Source organism: Protomyctophum bolini (genome assembly GCF_963924005.1).
Source record: "Protomyctophum bolini genome assembly, chromosome: 20".
NCBI classification, from domain to species: Eukaryota; Metazoa; Chordata; class Actinopteri; order Myctophiformes; family Myctophidae; genus Protomyctophum; species Protomyctophum bolini.
This window is the reverse complement of record NC_137881.1, coordinates 21,058,628-21,072,638: the sequence shown is the minus strand read 5'-3', so window position 1 is coordinate 21,072,638 and position 14,011 is coordinate 21,058,628. Positions and strand designations below refer to the sequence as shown.

Genomic DNA, 14,011 nt, shown 5'->3' with positions numbered 1-14,011 from the left:
CCCCGTTGGAACTGATTCCGCATGTCCTAGCCAGGGTGCGGGATCAGGGATCAGAGCTGCTACTAGTAGCTCCAGCCTGGGGATCTTGGAGACAGGACATAGTCCCTCTCCTGTTCAAAGAACCAGGGCAGCTCCCTCTGTGGAGGGACCTGCTGACCCAGGCCGGAGGAGAGATCTTTCACCCACGTCCTCAGGACCTAGATCTCTGGGTTTGGCCCGTGAAGGGGCGTTCGCTAGAAGCGACTGGCCTGCCTCCGAATGTCGTAGAAACGACCCTTGGTGCCAGGGCTGCCTCCACCAGACGACGCTATAACACTGCCTGGCATGTGTTTGAGCGTTGGTGCTCGGACAGACAGGAAGAGGTCTTCCCTTTTCAGGCGTCTGTGAGACACATTCTGATTTTCCTACAGGAGTTCCTAGACAGGGGTCTTGGCCTCTCCTCAGTCAAGATCAACCTGGCGGCCATAGCGGCCTATCAGGTTGGTATGAACAACAGACCAATCAGTGAACACCTGCTGATCCGTCAATTCATGAAAGGAGTTACACGCCTCAGGCCGGTCGCCAGGTCTCTGGTCCCCTCGTGGGACCTGACAATAGTCCTGGACTCCTTAATGAGAGACCCCTTCGAGCCACTGGAAATGGTGGACCTGAAGTTCCTCTCTCTGAAGACCGCTCTGCTCGTTGCCCTGACAACGGCGAAGCGGGCTGGTGACATGCACACGCTCTCAGTAGGCAGCAGCTGCTTGAGATTCAGTGGTAATGACACCAGGGTCACGCTCAGGCCGAACCTTTCGTTTCTACCTAAGACTTTTCCCGCGGGCTGCTCGCCCGTGGATCTCGCGGCCTTCCATCCTCCTCCCTTCTCTTCAGTGGAGGATAGGAGACTACATTGTCTCTGTCCGGTGAGAGCCTTGAAAGTTTACAGGTCAAGAACTGCCCCCTTCAGGCTGGGTGAGCAGCTCATTGTGGCCTGGGGTTCCCAATGGAAGGGTAAACCCATTTCGAAAGTAAGACTCTCGCAGTGGATTGTGGAGGCTATACGTTTAGCCTATACCTCGTGTGGTACTGAGCCCCCAGAGGGCCTACGTGCACACTCTACAAGAGGTTTGTCTGCATCCTGGGCCCTGGCCAGGGGTGTCCCTATTCAGGATGTCTGCGCTGCGGCGGGTTGTCTTCTGACCGGCGGGGCTGGAACAGCAGAGCTGTCGGCCCTTGGTCAGGGACATTTTCACGAGGTCAAGTGGTCCCTTCTGGCCCCTGACCGTTAGGGATGGATGACCATCGTGTTTCTTGACCAGCGGGGCTGGAACAGCAGAGCTGTCGGCCCTGGGTCAAGGGCATCCTCATAAGGTCAAGAGGTCCCTTTCTGGCCCCTGACCGTTATGGGTGGATGACTATCGTGTTTTTTGACCGGCAGGGCTGGAACAGCAGAGCTGTCGGCCCTGGGTCAAGGACATCTTTTATAAAGGATGTCTCTTTTGGGTGAACGCGCAGGGTTGGCTTCTTGGGCCTCCTTTGCGTTTGGTCTCTCTCCAATGGAGATGATCCTAGGGTCGAATATTTTTCTATCAGCCGAAGGCGATCATACGGGAGCGTTATGTTCCCCATATGACTCTCTCCGAGAGGTACTTAAGATAACTTCGGGTTACTTTAGTAACCTCAGTTATATAAGTGACTCGAGAGAGAGAGTCATTAAGTCGCCCTTCTGTCTTCTTTAAGACGTCAGAAAGCAGGTTGATAGGAATGACGTTGCTCAGGGCGGACCTTAGGTTATATACCCAGTGGGTGGGGACATAACCACGCCATGAGCGACAGTTCACGATCCAATGGAATTGTTCCGTGAGTGTATGTTAGGCTGTGTGCCTGCGCCATCTAGTGGCTTGGACCCATATGACTCTCTCTCTCGAGTCACTTATATAACTGAGGTTACTAAAGTAACCCGAAGTTACTTTTTAGATTTTGATTATTGTTTAAAAAAAAAACATACAGTAATCACTCCAGCCTTATCAAAATTTCAACCATTTGAAAATCGCCGATCTACAAGCTCACAATGTGTCGCGATGCAAAATACTTTTGCTTTTGGTACTTAAAGTACATTTTGAAACCAATACTTTTGTACTTTTACTCAAGTTGATTTTGAACAGCAGACTTGTAACGAAGTACTTCTACATCACAGTATTGATACTTATGAGAGTACCCCCTCTCTCCACATAACGGCAGTAAACTCCTTCATCTCCGACAGCCGCTCACGGAGGCAGCTGCCATCCAGCAACAGTTGCCACGGTAACGGTTAAATGCAGGGCTCTTTGTTTATCTACTTTCGGTTCCCTCCCAACTCGTCCTCATCCAGAGAGAGATAGAGAGAGACTGAAAAAAGCCATGGAAGGTATGGCGCAGCGCCAGGTGGTGCGACTCCAAATCAGCATTGCGCCCACAGTTTTTCCCAAACTTTTGCCTATACGTTTGATCTATACAAGTTCACGAAGCTTGTATAAAAGAACACAGAACATAATATAGGACACTTCCCACCTCGGTCACTCACTGGTGGAACTGTTGCCATCTAGGCAGTACGGTACAGAGTCAGGGCCCAGTGGATTCAGTAACAGCTGCTAAGAGCTACCACAATGCTAGTCACACTCGCTGCTAAGAAATGATCTGTTGCTGCAATACACGTTTTATTCTGCTGTCAATGCAATAGGGGTTTGTGCAATAACAGGAAGTATGTGTGTTTCAAGGCTCTCATAGTCTGGATTTACGGTGGTTAGGTGACCACAGAACTACAACCTGATGTCACAGGGCGCGGTGAAGAGAAAACCACCGCCACCGCTCCAGCCCTTCTCTCTGTTTTTACTCACCACCGCTCAACGTTATTTCAGCTCCGGTGGTCAGCTCACCACCGGAGCTGTGGTCACCTCACCACCGGAAATCCAGACTATGAATGAGCCTTTAGTCTCAATCATTTTTAGCTTGATATATTTGTAGTGATTTGATGCACATCGGTTGGCACTTAATTGTGTTGTACATGTTACAATGACAATAAAGCTACCGGTATGTTAATTGCCTTCGCCAATTCAATTCAATTGTTATACAGTGTAGGGTAGGCAATACTGATTATTTATTAAAAGATCACTTGTGTGAAGTGAGGGGTGCTCTTATCATCATACATCATATCCTGTGCTCAGCCAATCAAATCATCACACATGTCATTCCGGCCAATCACTTTTGGCGTCTTCACTTTTAATAATGGATTGCATTTTTATAGTGCTCAAAGCGCTTTACAATTCATTCATACATCGGTATTGTAGACGAGCAAATCGGCTAACCAATCACATAAATGCAGTTGTTCATGAGATGATGTATGATGATGATGTGTGATGATAAGAGCGCCCCTCATTTCAAAACGGGTGTGATTTTATTTATTTTGTCGCCCAGCCCTGCTTAAATAAACCTCACAATAGCCTACTAATGCTGTCCTGCAGAGCCTATTATCTGCACAGTGACCCCCATTGCCCTCGCTGTCCTTAACCCGAGCATACAAAATATGACATCAAGCGATATAGCTTCAAAAACCATTGCTGCAAGAAAATGAATTCCCATTTGCAGTCCTTTACAGTGACTTGCCTCCCAATGCTTTATGCATGGCGTGGTCCGTCTTTGGCCACGGGCTACACCCGAAGCCTCCTCCACCTTCACCCCAAATAAATAGGCCGAACAACCAACCAACAACAATGAATTACTCATGATTCATTACCAATTAATGGCCCTCGTTTGGTGCTTTCATTTCCAATTAGCGGTGCTGGAGGGGCTCAATATGAACGGTGTGAGTGAGAGAATAAGCTCACGGTCACGCTCTATTTGCCTGCTGCATTGCAAACTGGCTGCTTACTACTCATTCCTTCACTGTGTGTGTGTGTGTGTGTGTGTGTGTGTGTGTGTGTGTGTGTGTGTGTGTGTGTGTGTGTGTGTGTGTGTGTGTGTGTGTGTGCCTGCAAGTATGTTTATATTCATATATACATCTGTACAATATTCTTCTGCATAATTATTACTTGTGTGTTTGTGTGTGCACTCATGGTTATCAGTGTGCCATGATGAAGATGCTTGTGTGCGTGCGTGTGGGTGTGCGTGCGTGTGTGTGTGTGTGTGTGTGTATGTGTGTGTGTGTGTGTGTGTGTGTGTGTGTGTGTGTGTGTGTACACACGCGCAGGAGTCTGCATGAGTTGTTGTTTGCAAACTTTTAGCATGCCAGACTGAACACAAATCATTAAATCTCACCTGTCGTATCTGCCAGCAGAAAGAGTCAATAAGGACAGTGTTGAGATTGATGACCTTAATGTGCCTAATCATTTCACTGACCCATTTTGGGTTTAACTTAAGTCCCTGGAACAACATATTTTCAGATGGGGGTCTGCGGCCAAATACAGATCATTCTGGGACATGAAAAAGGTTGAGCACCACTGAGATAGAAACATGGGTTTTTGAGTGGTGCAACCACACCTATAGACAGCTATGTGTGTGGCTGGGTCTGTCCCTGTGTCCGAGCACGGAAATAGCGTTTGTTCACCACCAAGTGTTACTGTTGCACAGCCTAACACACAGACACACACAGGCCAGGGAGGAGGGAGTATACAGTGCAGTGCAGTGCAGTACAGTACAGTACAGTACAGTACAGTACAGTACAGTACAGTTCAGTGCAGCACCAATCACTTCAGACACGTCTGATTTTTCAGAAAATTGTTAGGGTTTAGAAGCCTTCAGGTCTAAATGGGTTAAAGCAGCCTTTAAGACCGGGAAGTTCTACTAGAAACCACGGTGCATAGATGGTGTTTACATGATCCATATCCAGTAGTTCTACTAGAAACCACGGTGCATAGATGGTGTTTACATGATCCATATCCAGTAGTTCTACTAGAAACCACGGTGCATAGATGATGTTTACATGATCCATATCCAGTAGTTCTACTAGAAACCACGGTGCATAGATGGTGTTTACATGATCCATATCCAGTAGTTCTACTAGAAACCATGGTGCATAGATAGTGTTTACATGATCCATATCCAGTAGTTCTACTAGAAACCACGGTGCATAGATGGTGTTTACATGATCCATATCCAGTAGTTCTACTAGAAACCACGGTGCATACATAATGTTTACAGGATCCATATCCAGTAGCCAGCTATTAATAATTATTCTTGTGCATAAGTATTCTCTTGTGTGTCTGTCTGTTTGTTTCTTTGTTTTCATGGTTGTCATTGTGCACATTATGCTAATGCTCGTGTGTGTGTGTGTGTGTGTGTGTGTGTGTGTGTGTGTGTGTGTGTGTGTGTGTGTGTGTGTGTGTGTGTGTGTGCGTGTGCGCGTGTGTGTGCTGTGCGCGTGTGTGTGTGCATTAGGGCAGCATCGCTCGCTGGGTCCCAGCATTTCCAAAGTGCGGAGCTTGAAGTTGGACATCAGCGTGTGGAGCAATGAGCTGGTGGAGGTACAGTGAGCACTGAGCCGTACAGTATACAGTAAACAAAGGCCTTTCATGTCATCGTTGCCACTTTGCCCTTCCATAATAATCTAGAGAAGGAGAACTTGGACGAAGTTCTTTGTCACAGAAGACTATCTATGTGCGCGCGTGCACACGACCGCCCTTCTCCACACTCAAGCGCGTGCATGGGGGGTGGTCCAGTCCCTGTTGTAAATATGAAATAGATGCATTAACAGTAACAGGCAAGGATGTAAGATTAGAGCTATAGCCACCGCCAGCATATGCTTTTTGATTGATTGATGTCTTTATTGATCGATTGAAATAAAATGTCACACACGGGCATCTGTAACAATCATATGACCCACTATAATTACTAAAGGTACCAAAAGTTAACTCTGAACGTGGTAGATCTGCTTTTAGCCTCTGTGGCCCTAATACATGGAATGACCTGCAAACGACATTAAGATTGACCACATTAATACCCTTGAGTCGTTTTAAAACCTTGGTGAGCAGACAGACCACCACAATATGTAACTGTTTTTAGATTGTTTTGAAATGTGTCTTAGCTTTTTATGATCTTCTGATGCATTGCGATGTTTTTCTATGATATTGTATTACGCGACGACACTGAAAAGGAGTTTAATTTCTGAAAATAAAACTTGAAAGAATGAATTAATAAGCAACAGGATAAGATAAAAAAAGCTCACAGCTTGTTTCTATTGCGATCCAGCTGCTAAGTGGTAACTCCGTTTGGTCCATAATCCTGCAAAATCTCTGCTAAATCCAGGATTCATACCCAATGGGTTTGAAAGGTATCACTAGTCTGTTGGCTTGTGTCTCTTATGTAAGATGTATTAACAAGGATATGTTGTTAAAACGGCCATGTCCATGTCCTTAGCTATAGTATACTGATCCTCCTCAGCCTCTAGTTCCAAATTATTCCAGAAAGGATTTGCTGCTTTCATTTGAAATGAAAAAACTAAAATGCTAAAATGTGCAATGACGAGCTGTTATTTAAAGACTACACATACAGTTATATTAATTGTGTGGATTTAAAAAAAAGTGTCTTTACAAAGTATTACAATTAAACCTGGTCTGCCCTCAATTACAATATTTACAGTCTAGGAAGCAAACTAATTGTTTTAATTTACCACATTAACTCTGGACTGGTGTTCCCTATTTTGGGCACTTTTTATATTCTTATTGCGAACGCAGTGAGCACTTACTATGATATATATCATGTTTTTTAATCAACTATTACGAAAATGTTGTGCAACAGTGCAATGTGCATTGTACTGTGAGCCTTTTGCTATTTGTCATACGATGAAATATACAGAGCTTAACCACTATATACTTGGTTAAGCCACATAAGGTACATACAATGCATCGTGTTTGTGACCTTGTAGATCTGCTACTTTTGTCAAATTGTTCGCCTGTTATGACATGCCCAGAATAGAGGAAGCTAGGGTTCACGGGTGCTTTAAGTGGTTAATGACATGCTTCCAAAAGATGACGAAAGTCAGCCTTTATTGTTGGCTTCACAAGTCATGGCCCAGGCAGCCACTACAGTATATAGGTTCTCACAGATAGAGTTTCTATGCTTGGCAGCAACACATTGCTACCAAGGGCCAGGCCAGATGTGCTTAAGAGCTGGTGTATGCTATACGCTCTGCTCAAGGGCATGAAGATTTAGCGCGGCAGAGTCCCTGATCAATTCTATTCATTTTGACTCTACGCCCTCGCACGGGTCAGTGCATGCGCGCACCGCCTCTCCCTCGGCTGCTGGTCCCCCCGAACTGAACCGGCAGCCCTCCCGACGCTGGCCGGCTCTTCTAACCTCCAGGCTGCAGACGTCCTCTGTTGATAGTCTTTGGTGATTGTTTGTGTCTAGTGGATGCTGTATAGCTTCTGCACAGACCAAACCAGAACGGGGGTCATCTTCTTGTTGTGCAGTGTCGTCATGGAATATGCATGAGTTTGTTTGTGTTCAGTATTATAACCGCATTAATGATTTCCCGAGTGTGTGTGCCAGTTGCCCATCAACTCTTTTCTGAAGCTTTACACTTTGTCCTTTGTCCTATGATGGTGCCGCGCCACGTTATGAGATTATGGATATATTTTCGGTCCTCGACGCCGGCGTATAATGGAGCATAAATTAGGCATAACTTCTGAATGCCAGACACATAAAAGCCTTTCATGTTGATTTGATACTGTACTGTACATGTGTGATGTCTGATGTCCCCAATGGGGCTGCAACTCTGTGCTATATACGTACACGCAGCTGTTCCTGGAGGTGGGCAACGAGAACGCCAACGGCTTCTGGGCCGCCGCTCTGCCGCCGGGGGAGGAGCTTCATGCGGGGGCGTCGGCCGAGCAGCGCGCCACCTTCCTGCGCAGGAAGTACCGCGAGAGGAGGTACTGCCGCGTCCCGGAGGCCGCGTTTGGCCACCAGGAGGCGCTCAACCAGGTAACAGCACACGACAGACCAACAGTCAGACACACCATGAGTCAGACGCCCTATACCCAAAACCCTAACGGGTTTACCCGCAGAAAATATTAGTTTAAAGCTGCAGCACGGGTATGTGTATCCAACGTATGCACCCCACATTACATAGATAAACTTTTCAGACCGTGACTGACAAGGTTCCCATTGCGCTCAGGGGATAATCAGAAAAGACCTCCGAACATCGCCGATCTGGTCAACGCCACGGACAGCGGAAAGCTTTTTTCTGAGAAAAAAGCTTGCAAAGGCGCTGCCTATAACAGAAGCTATAAAAAGCAGTGCGCGCGGGGCCCTGGCAGCCGTGCATAGCAACCGGAGCGGTTCCAAAAATGAAACGCAGCGAGGCCTGCTGATCTGTACCCAGCGTCATTAATGTATAGGACAGTACGTAGTAGTATACTCGTCCTACGGATCCAACGTGTTAATAGCTTGAGAACAGTGTGAAGACAGCTTTATAATCAACTACAAGACTTTTGATTATATATAACACTGAGGAAAAAGGTTTAATCTCATGTACTTATTTACGACTCAGGCATATTGCAGTGGAGTTCTGGCAAGTATGTCTACCTTCTGCGTGTGCGAGTGCGCGTGCATGTGTTTGTGTGTACAGTTGCAACATGTCTGTAGTCCATTGGTCAACATTTAGAAACCCAGACCGAGGCCGGCATAAAGGTTTGGCCCGGGGCCAATTTGTTCCCCCGCCATTAGATCGCAGGCCAGAACATTATTCTAAATGTCAGATCATTTCCTAAATGGTAATTTAAGAAATGGATGGCAATTTTACAAGAACTTGGGCTTATACGGCACGGGCTACATTTTTTGTGGGAAGGAACGTAGAGTTTGGATCAAAATGAATGAGCTGCATTGGTGGCATAATAAACTACTTTCCATTACTGTGAATAATAAATGTGTGGACATGTAGCGGAGCCTAACTCACTCTAATAATGATTTGTCATACCTTTATTCTCATAATTATCCCATTCTGAGCGGGAACCCCTTTTGGTGTTTTAAGCTATAGTTTAGCGATTGAAAAATAGCAGATCTACAAGCTCATAGCGTTGCACCGAGTACCGCTGAGGCTCTACGAGCTTGTAGATCTGCTATTTTTGAGAAATCCTGAAAATGTGGCGCAAACCTTTGAATATATATTCTTTCAGAGCGAACATTTTTAACTCAAATCTTTGCTTCCCTGGAACAACATATGTTCAGATGGGGGTCGGTGGCCAATTACATTTGGGGGTCCTTGACATGAAAATGTTTGAGAGAACCACTGACATAGAAACATAGGGTTTTTCAGAAAACCGTCAGGATTTAGAAGGCATTTGTAGAATCGTCCTTGGGTCTAAATGGGTTATTACGCCCTCCTCCCAGATGTCACATTATCGCAGGATTGATTGTTTGCGTGGCGGCGTAGTAATGCTACGTGTGCAGCATGATCCAGTGAAACGCTGGCTATAAACAACAGCTGCTATAGTTGGCCAGAGTAAAAAACGGCCCTATCCAAATAATAACCTCCCTGACCGTGCATGTTTTGATCTTTTAGTATAGTTAGTATAAAACTGTTCTTAAAAAAAACGTCTTGGGTTTCTGAATGCCAGCAGGTGTAGCCAAACCATTATTGATGGCTGGTCTGAGCATGGTCTGAGGCTGGTCGAGGCCCAAGGCGTGCTCCGACTGACTGATTGACTGATTAGCTACAGCCGTGTTTCTCATACGCTATAGGCTTGACGTCGAAGTTTTAAAAATGTCTTCTAAATCTTGACAGTTTTCTGAAATACCTCATGTTTCTGAATCAGTGGTGCTCAATATTTCATGTCAAGGACCTCAAAAATTATATGTAATTGGCCACTGACCCCCATCTGAAAATAATGTTGTTCCAGGAACCCCTCAGAAGCAAGGATTTGAGTTAAAAACGTTCGCTCTGAAAGAATATATTCAAAGATTCAAAGAAGTCGCATTTTCACGATAAAAAAATAGCTTGTATGAGCTTGTAGATCTGCTATTTTTCTAATAGCTAAAGTATAACGATGCTTAAAACACCAAAAGGGGTTCCCGTCCTGAATGGGTTAATTCCAGGGACCCCCAATAACCCTGGGAGTGTACGAATGGAAGGAACCCTCACTGTATATGTTTTTTTTCCCTCTACTATGATATCCTGTTTTTGGCTATATAGAAGTGTATTTGTACATCTCTAAATGTTATGATGAATTGAAGATTCCTATTGTAAACAAGTGTAATGCTTTATTGGGTCGTCCACTCACAGTTAACAGTTTTTTGAGTGGTGCAACCACTCCTACAACCAGCAATGTCCGTGTGCACCTATGTATGTATGTCATAGACTGTAAAAAATATGGACAAAGCGTTCCCCGGGTCTAACATGAACGTAAAATGAAGCCTGTCAGTCCTTGCAATGGAAGTCGCCATCTTTCTAGATCCGTTTTGGTCCAGCTGGCCATTGGCTGGCCCAGACAACGAGGCGGGACTTCCCCCCTTCTTCTCCGTTGGGTTTTTATTTTGACTCGAGTCATCATGACTCTACGCCCTAGTATGATAGACTGTAACGGTAGCCACGCCCCTCAGAACATACGCGACTTTATGGTCATTTTTTTAATTAATGGGACCATAATTTTCCAAAAAGAATATTATGACATTAGAAATGAGACTTTAAACTAGTGACTGGAAGAAGAAAGTATTCATGACCATGTTTATTAAGGTAATACAGTCTAGGTGAAGTTGGGCCCAAATACATGGACTTCTATGGGGCTATGGGTTTTTCTGGGTCCAATGACAGCGCCACAACAGGCCATTATATGAACTTTCATTTCCTTAGTGGCTTCACAAAATATCTGTCTGACTGCCCCCCTGATGTATGTGGTCATGTACCCATGTGGTAATGAGCACCAGTATATGACTATAGGGTACCAGTAGGGGGCGCCAGAAACAGAGAGAGGGATAATGCTGCCTGCTAATGAGAGAGAGAGAGAGAGAGGTGGGGGGGAGCTGCACCACTCAGTTCACACGGGTGTGATTTTTGTATTGAGTTTTGCTTGAAATGTACTGTAATTCTCCAAACTGTTAATACATTCTCCAACCCCTCTTTAGCTTGGCACTGACGAGGGTCTTGAAAGTGCGGCACACTGAGTCTGGCGAATGGCTGAGTTTCCACTCGCGTCAGCGTTTACGCAGATCAGCCTCTCATATTGTTTCGTGAACAGAAGAGCTCTGGTGTGTGTGCGTATGCGTGTGTGTGGGTGTGTGTGTGTGTGTGTGTGTGTGTGGGTTCTGGTGGGTGAGAAATGGAGTGAGAGGATGGAAGCGATATCCTGGCTAAGTGGAAAAGTGGATTAGTGTCCACAACAGAAACGCTTGGGTCGGTTCTCTGGTGGCTTTGCTGGATTTTTCACACACACACACACACACACACACACACACACACACACACACACACACACACACACACACGCACATTTGTGTGTGTGTGTGTGTGTGTGTGTGTGTGTGTGTGTGTGTGTTTGTGTGTTCGTGCACGTACATGTACATGTGGAAGTATACACGTGTGCCCGCAACATGGCTCTCTTCCGGAAATGTGAGAATTTGCCGCCAGTGTTAATAGTGCAGCGGTATAGGAGGTGTTACACTGTGAGGACAGGGAGGAAAAAAGTGGTTGCTTAGCAAGATGTCTCTCATAGAGAGGAGAGAGAGGAGAGAGACAGAGGAGCTAAATGGAGTCCATATAGGCGACTTGAAGGCAGAGCTGCTAACTTTCTCGCCTTCGCGCTGAGTCGTTCTTTATAGGAGGAGATCAGCGGCTTTAACGGGGTTCAGAGTGTCACAGTCGTCATGCACCGCACGGCGCATAACTTCCCATCCTGTGTGTGCGTGTGTACAGTATGCGTGTGTGAGTAACATGTGTGTTCCATTCTGTTCCAAATAGGGTGAGTTTAATGTGGTTTAAAGCAATCAGAACTGTTCTGTTTATTGCCACTCAGTATCATAGAGTAATAAAAGGATAGAGCCCCCCCCCCCCCCCCCCCCCGCTATTCATTTCGATGGAAGTTGCTCAGTGGCGTTTTGGAGCACCCGGGAGACTGCCGGAAGTACAATTATAACTCAATGGCTCGAGTGAGCGGAAGGTCCGGGGTGACGCACGTTACACACATGACGTCACTGCACGTCCGTCCACCTCCATGAACGTGCTGCAGTTCCACTTCTCGCCAGTAGGTAGTGGCAGCTTCAATGTTGGATAGCCTTACTGGGGGGCTTGCTCAGTATATCGGCGTACCTTCTGGGTATGATGTCATGCGCAAGTATGGGTGCCTTTTTCTCACTCTCACAGTTAAATTAACACCAACAATTTGACTGTGCGTTATTCTCTCTCTCTCTCTCTCTCTCTCTCTCTCTCTCTCTCTCTCTCTCTCTCTCTCTCTCTCTCTCTCTCACACACACACACACAGTCCCATGCTCCCCATTAGAAGCGTATATCCCATTGACCTCCACAAAGTCTCAGCAGGCCACATGACCTAGAGACGGGGGTGTCAAAGGACTTGCTTAGACCACTGTACTTGTACCACACACATGCACACACACACACACACACACACACACACGCACGCTCGCACACAGCGGAACCCTCCAGTGGCTGCAGTAATTGCTGTGACATAGAAGGTCATTTTGTGGAGATGATACAGAATAAGGACAGGCTGCATGGGACCGCTGCACCATAATCTGACCTAGACTTAGTGTGTGCGCTTGCGTGCGTGCACGTGTGTGTGTGTGTGTGTGTGTGTGTGTGTGTGTGTGTGCGTTATATGTGCAGGTCTTTTTCTTTTTTATGTTACCAGCCCCTCAGTTATCAGTAGTTATTAATAACTTGAACCACAACACCCTGCTTCGCCACCATCCGTTTTAAAAGCCCGTCCATGGACCCTGTGGTTATTAGAACATTATTTGACACTACCTGTAAATGGCGTCGGAAATAATATAGTCAAAAAGCACACTTTCGATGACGGTGATGATGATTGTGAATTAGTGGAATTGGCACGAAAAAAGTATGAGAGTGGAGGCCTATATTCTTCACACTCCAGTAGGTGATACGGTGATGAGTGAGGAACACAGCTGTAGCCAATCCACTAATCAGTCGGAGCACAATTGGGCCTCAGACTCAGACCCTGCTTATCCCATTTTGGGGCGGGAACCCCTTTTGGTGTTTCAAGCATTATGTTATGCTTTAGCTAGTGCGCTTGTTTGGGTCCTGGCTGGGCTTGGAAATGCTTTACAATGGTTCATTCATTAGAACCGACTCATTGGAGGCAATGTAGGGTTCTGTGTCTTGCCTAAGGACAGGACAGGAGGAGGAGCTGGGAATCGAACTGCCGACCCAGGGATCATTGGACGACCTGCTCTACCTCCTGACCCACAGTCGCCCTACCAAAAAACGGGCAAATGTCTAATCTCCTTTTTGGGTCTCGACCCGAAAGGTTTGGCAACCACTACTCTACATTACACTATAGAATTCCAGAGACGTGTACAATCCATGCCAAGGTGCATTGAACCTGAAGCTGTTCTGCTGACTCGTGGTGGCCCCAGCACCTTACCCAGACACTTTTTGCCATTTTGTTTTTCCTCTAAAGTGTCACCTTTCTGTACTTCTGTGTAGAGATTGATCGTGACTTCGGGTGTTTCAGCGGTGATGCATGCAGCTGGTCTCTTATCGATTTGAGCTCTTCAAGCCTTTTGTGCAGAAACAGAAACTGTTTGTGTAAATAGAGCTGGAGCACAAACTAATTATTTATTGGGAATATAAATAATGTGCACTTGTGACATATTTATCCTTGGGGGTGGGGATGGGGGGTGTGTGTGTGCGCGCGTGCGTGGGACTGGTTACATTGACAAGCTGTGTGTCTTGTCTGTGTACATGTAGCTGTGTTGTACCTTGTTTCCAGACAGGGCGGGGCCTGTTGTTTAGTTTAGGGTTGGATCGATGGCTCCGCTCCGCCTTGCTCCGATGAGACGTACAGCGTTTGTTCACCGGAGTCAT

At 46.1% G+C, this 14,011-nt stretch overlaps 1 protein-coding gene across 2 annotated transcripts in view; it reads left to right on the top strand.

Moving 5' to 3' along the window:
• arap2 (ArfGAP with RhoGAP domain, ankyrin repeat and PH domain 2) overlaps window positions 1-14,011 on the top strand; it is a 152,261-nt gene that overhangs the window by 76,299 nt on the left and 61,951 nt on the right. For both annotated transcript variants that reach the window (XM_080792673.1, XM_080792674.1), the window contains exons 13-14: window positions 5,392-5,477; window positions 7,753-7,938. In XM_080792673.1, coding sequence (XP_080648799.1) covers window positions 5,392-5,477; window positions 7,753-7,938 — 272 coding nt within the window. The remainder of the gene's footprint in view (window positions 1-5,391; window positions 5,478-7,752; window positions 7,939-14,011) is intronic.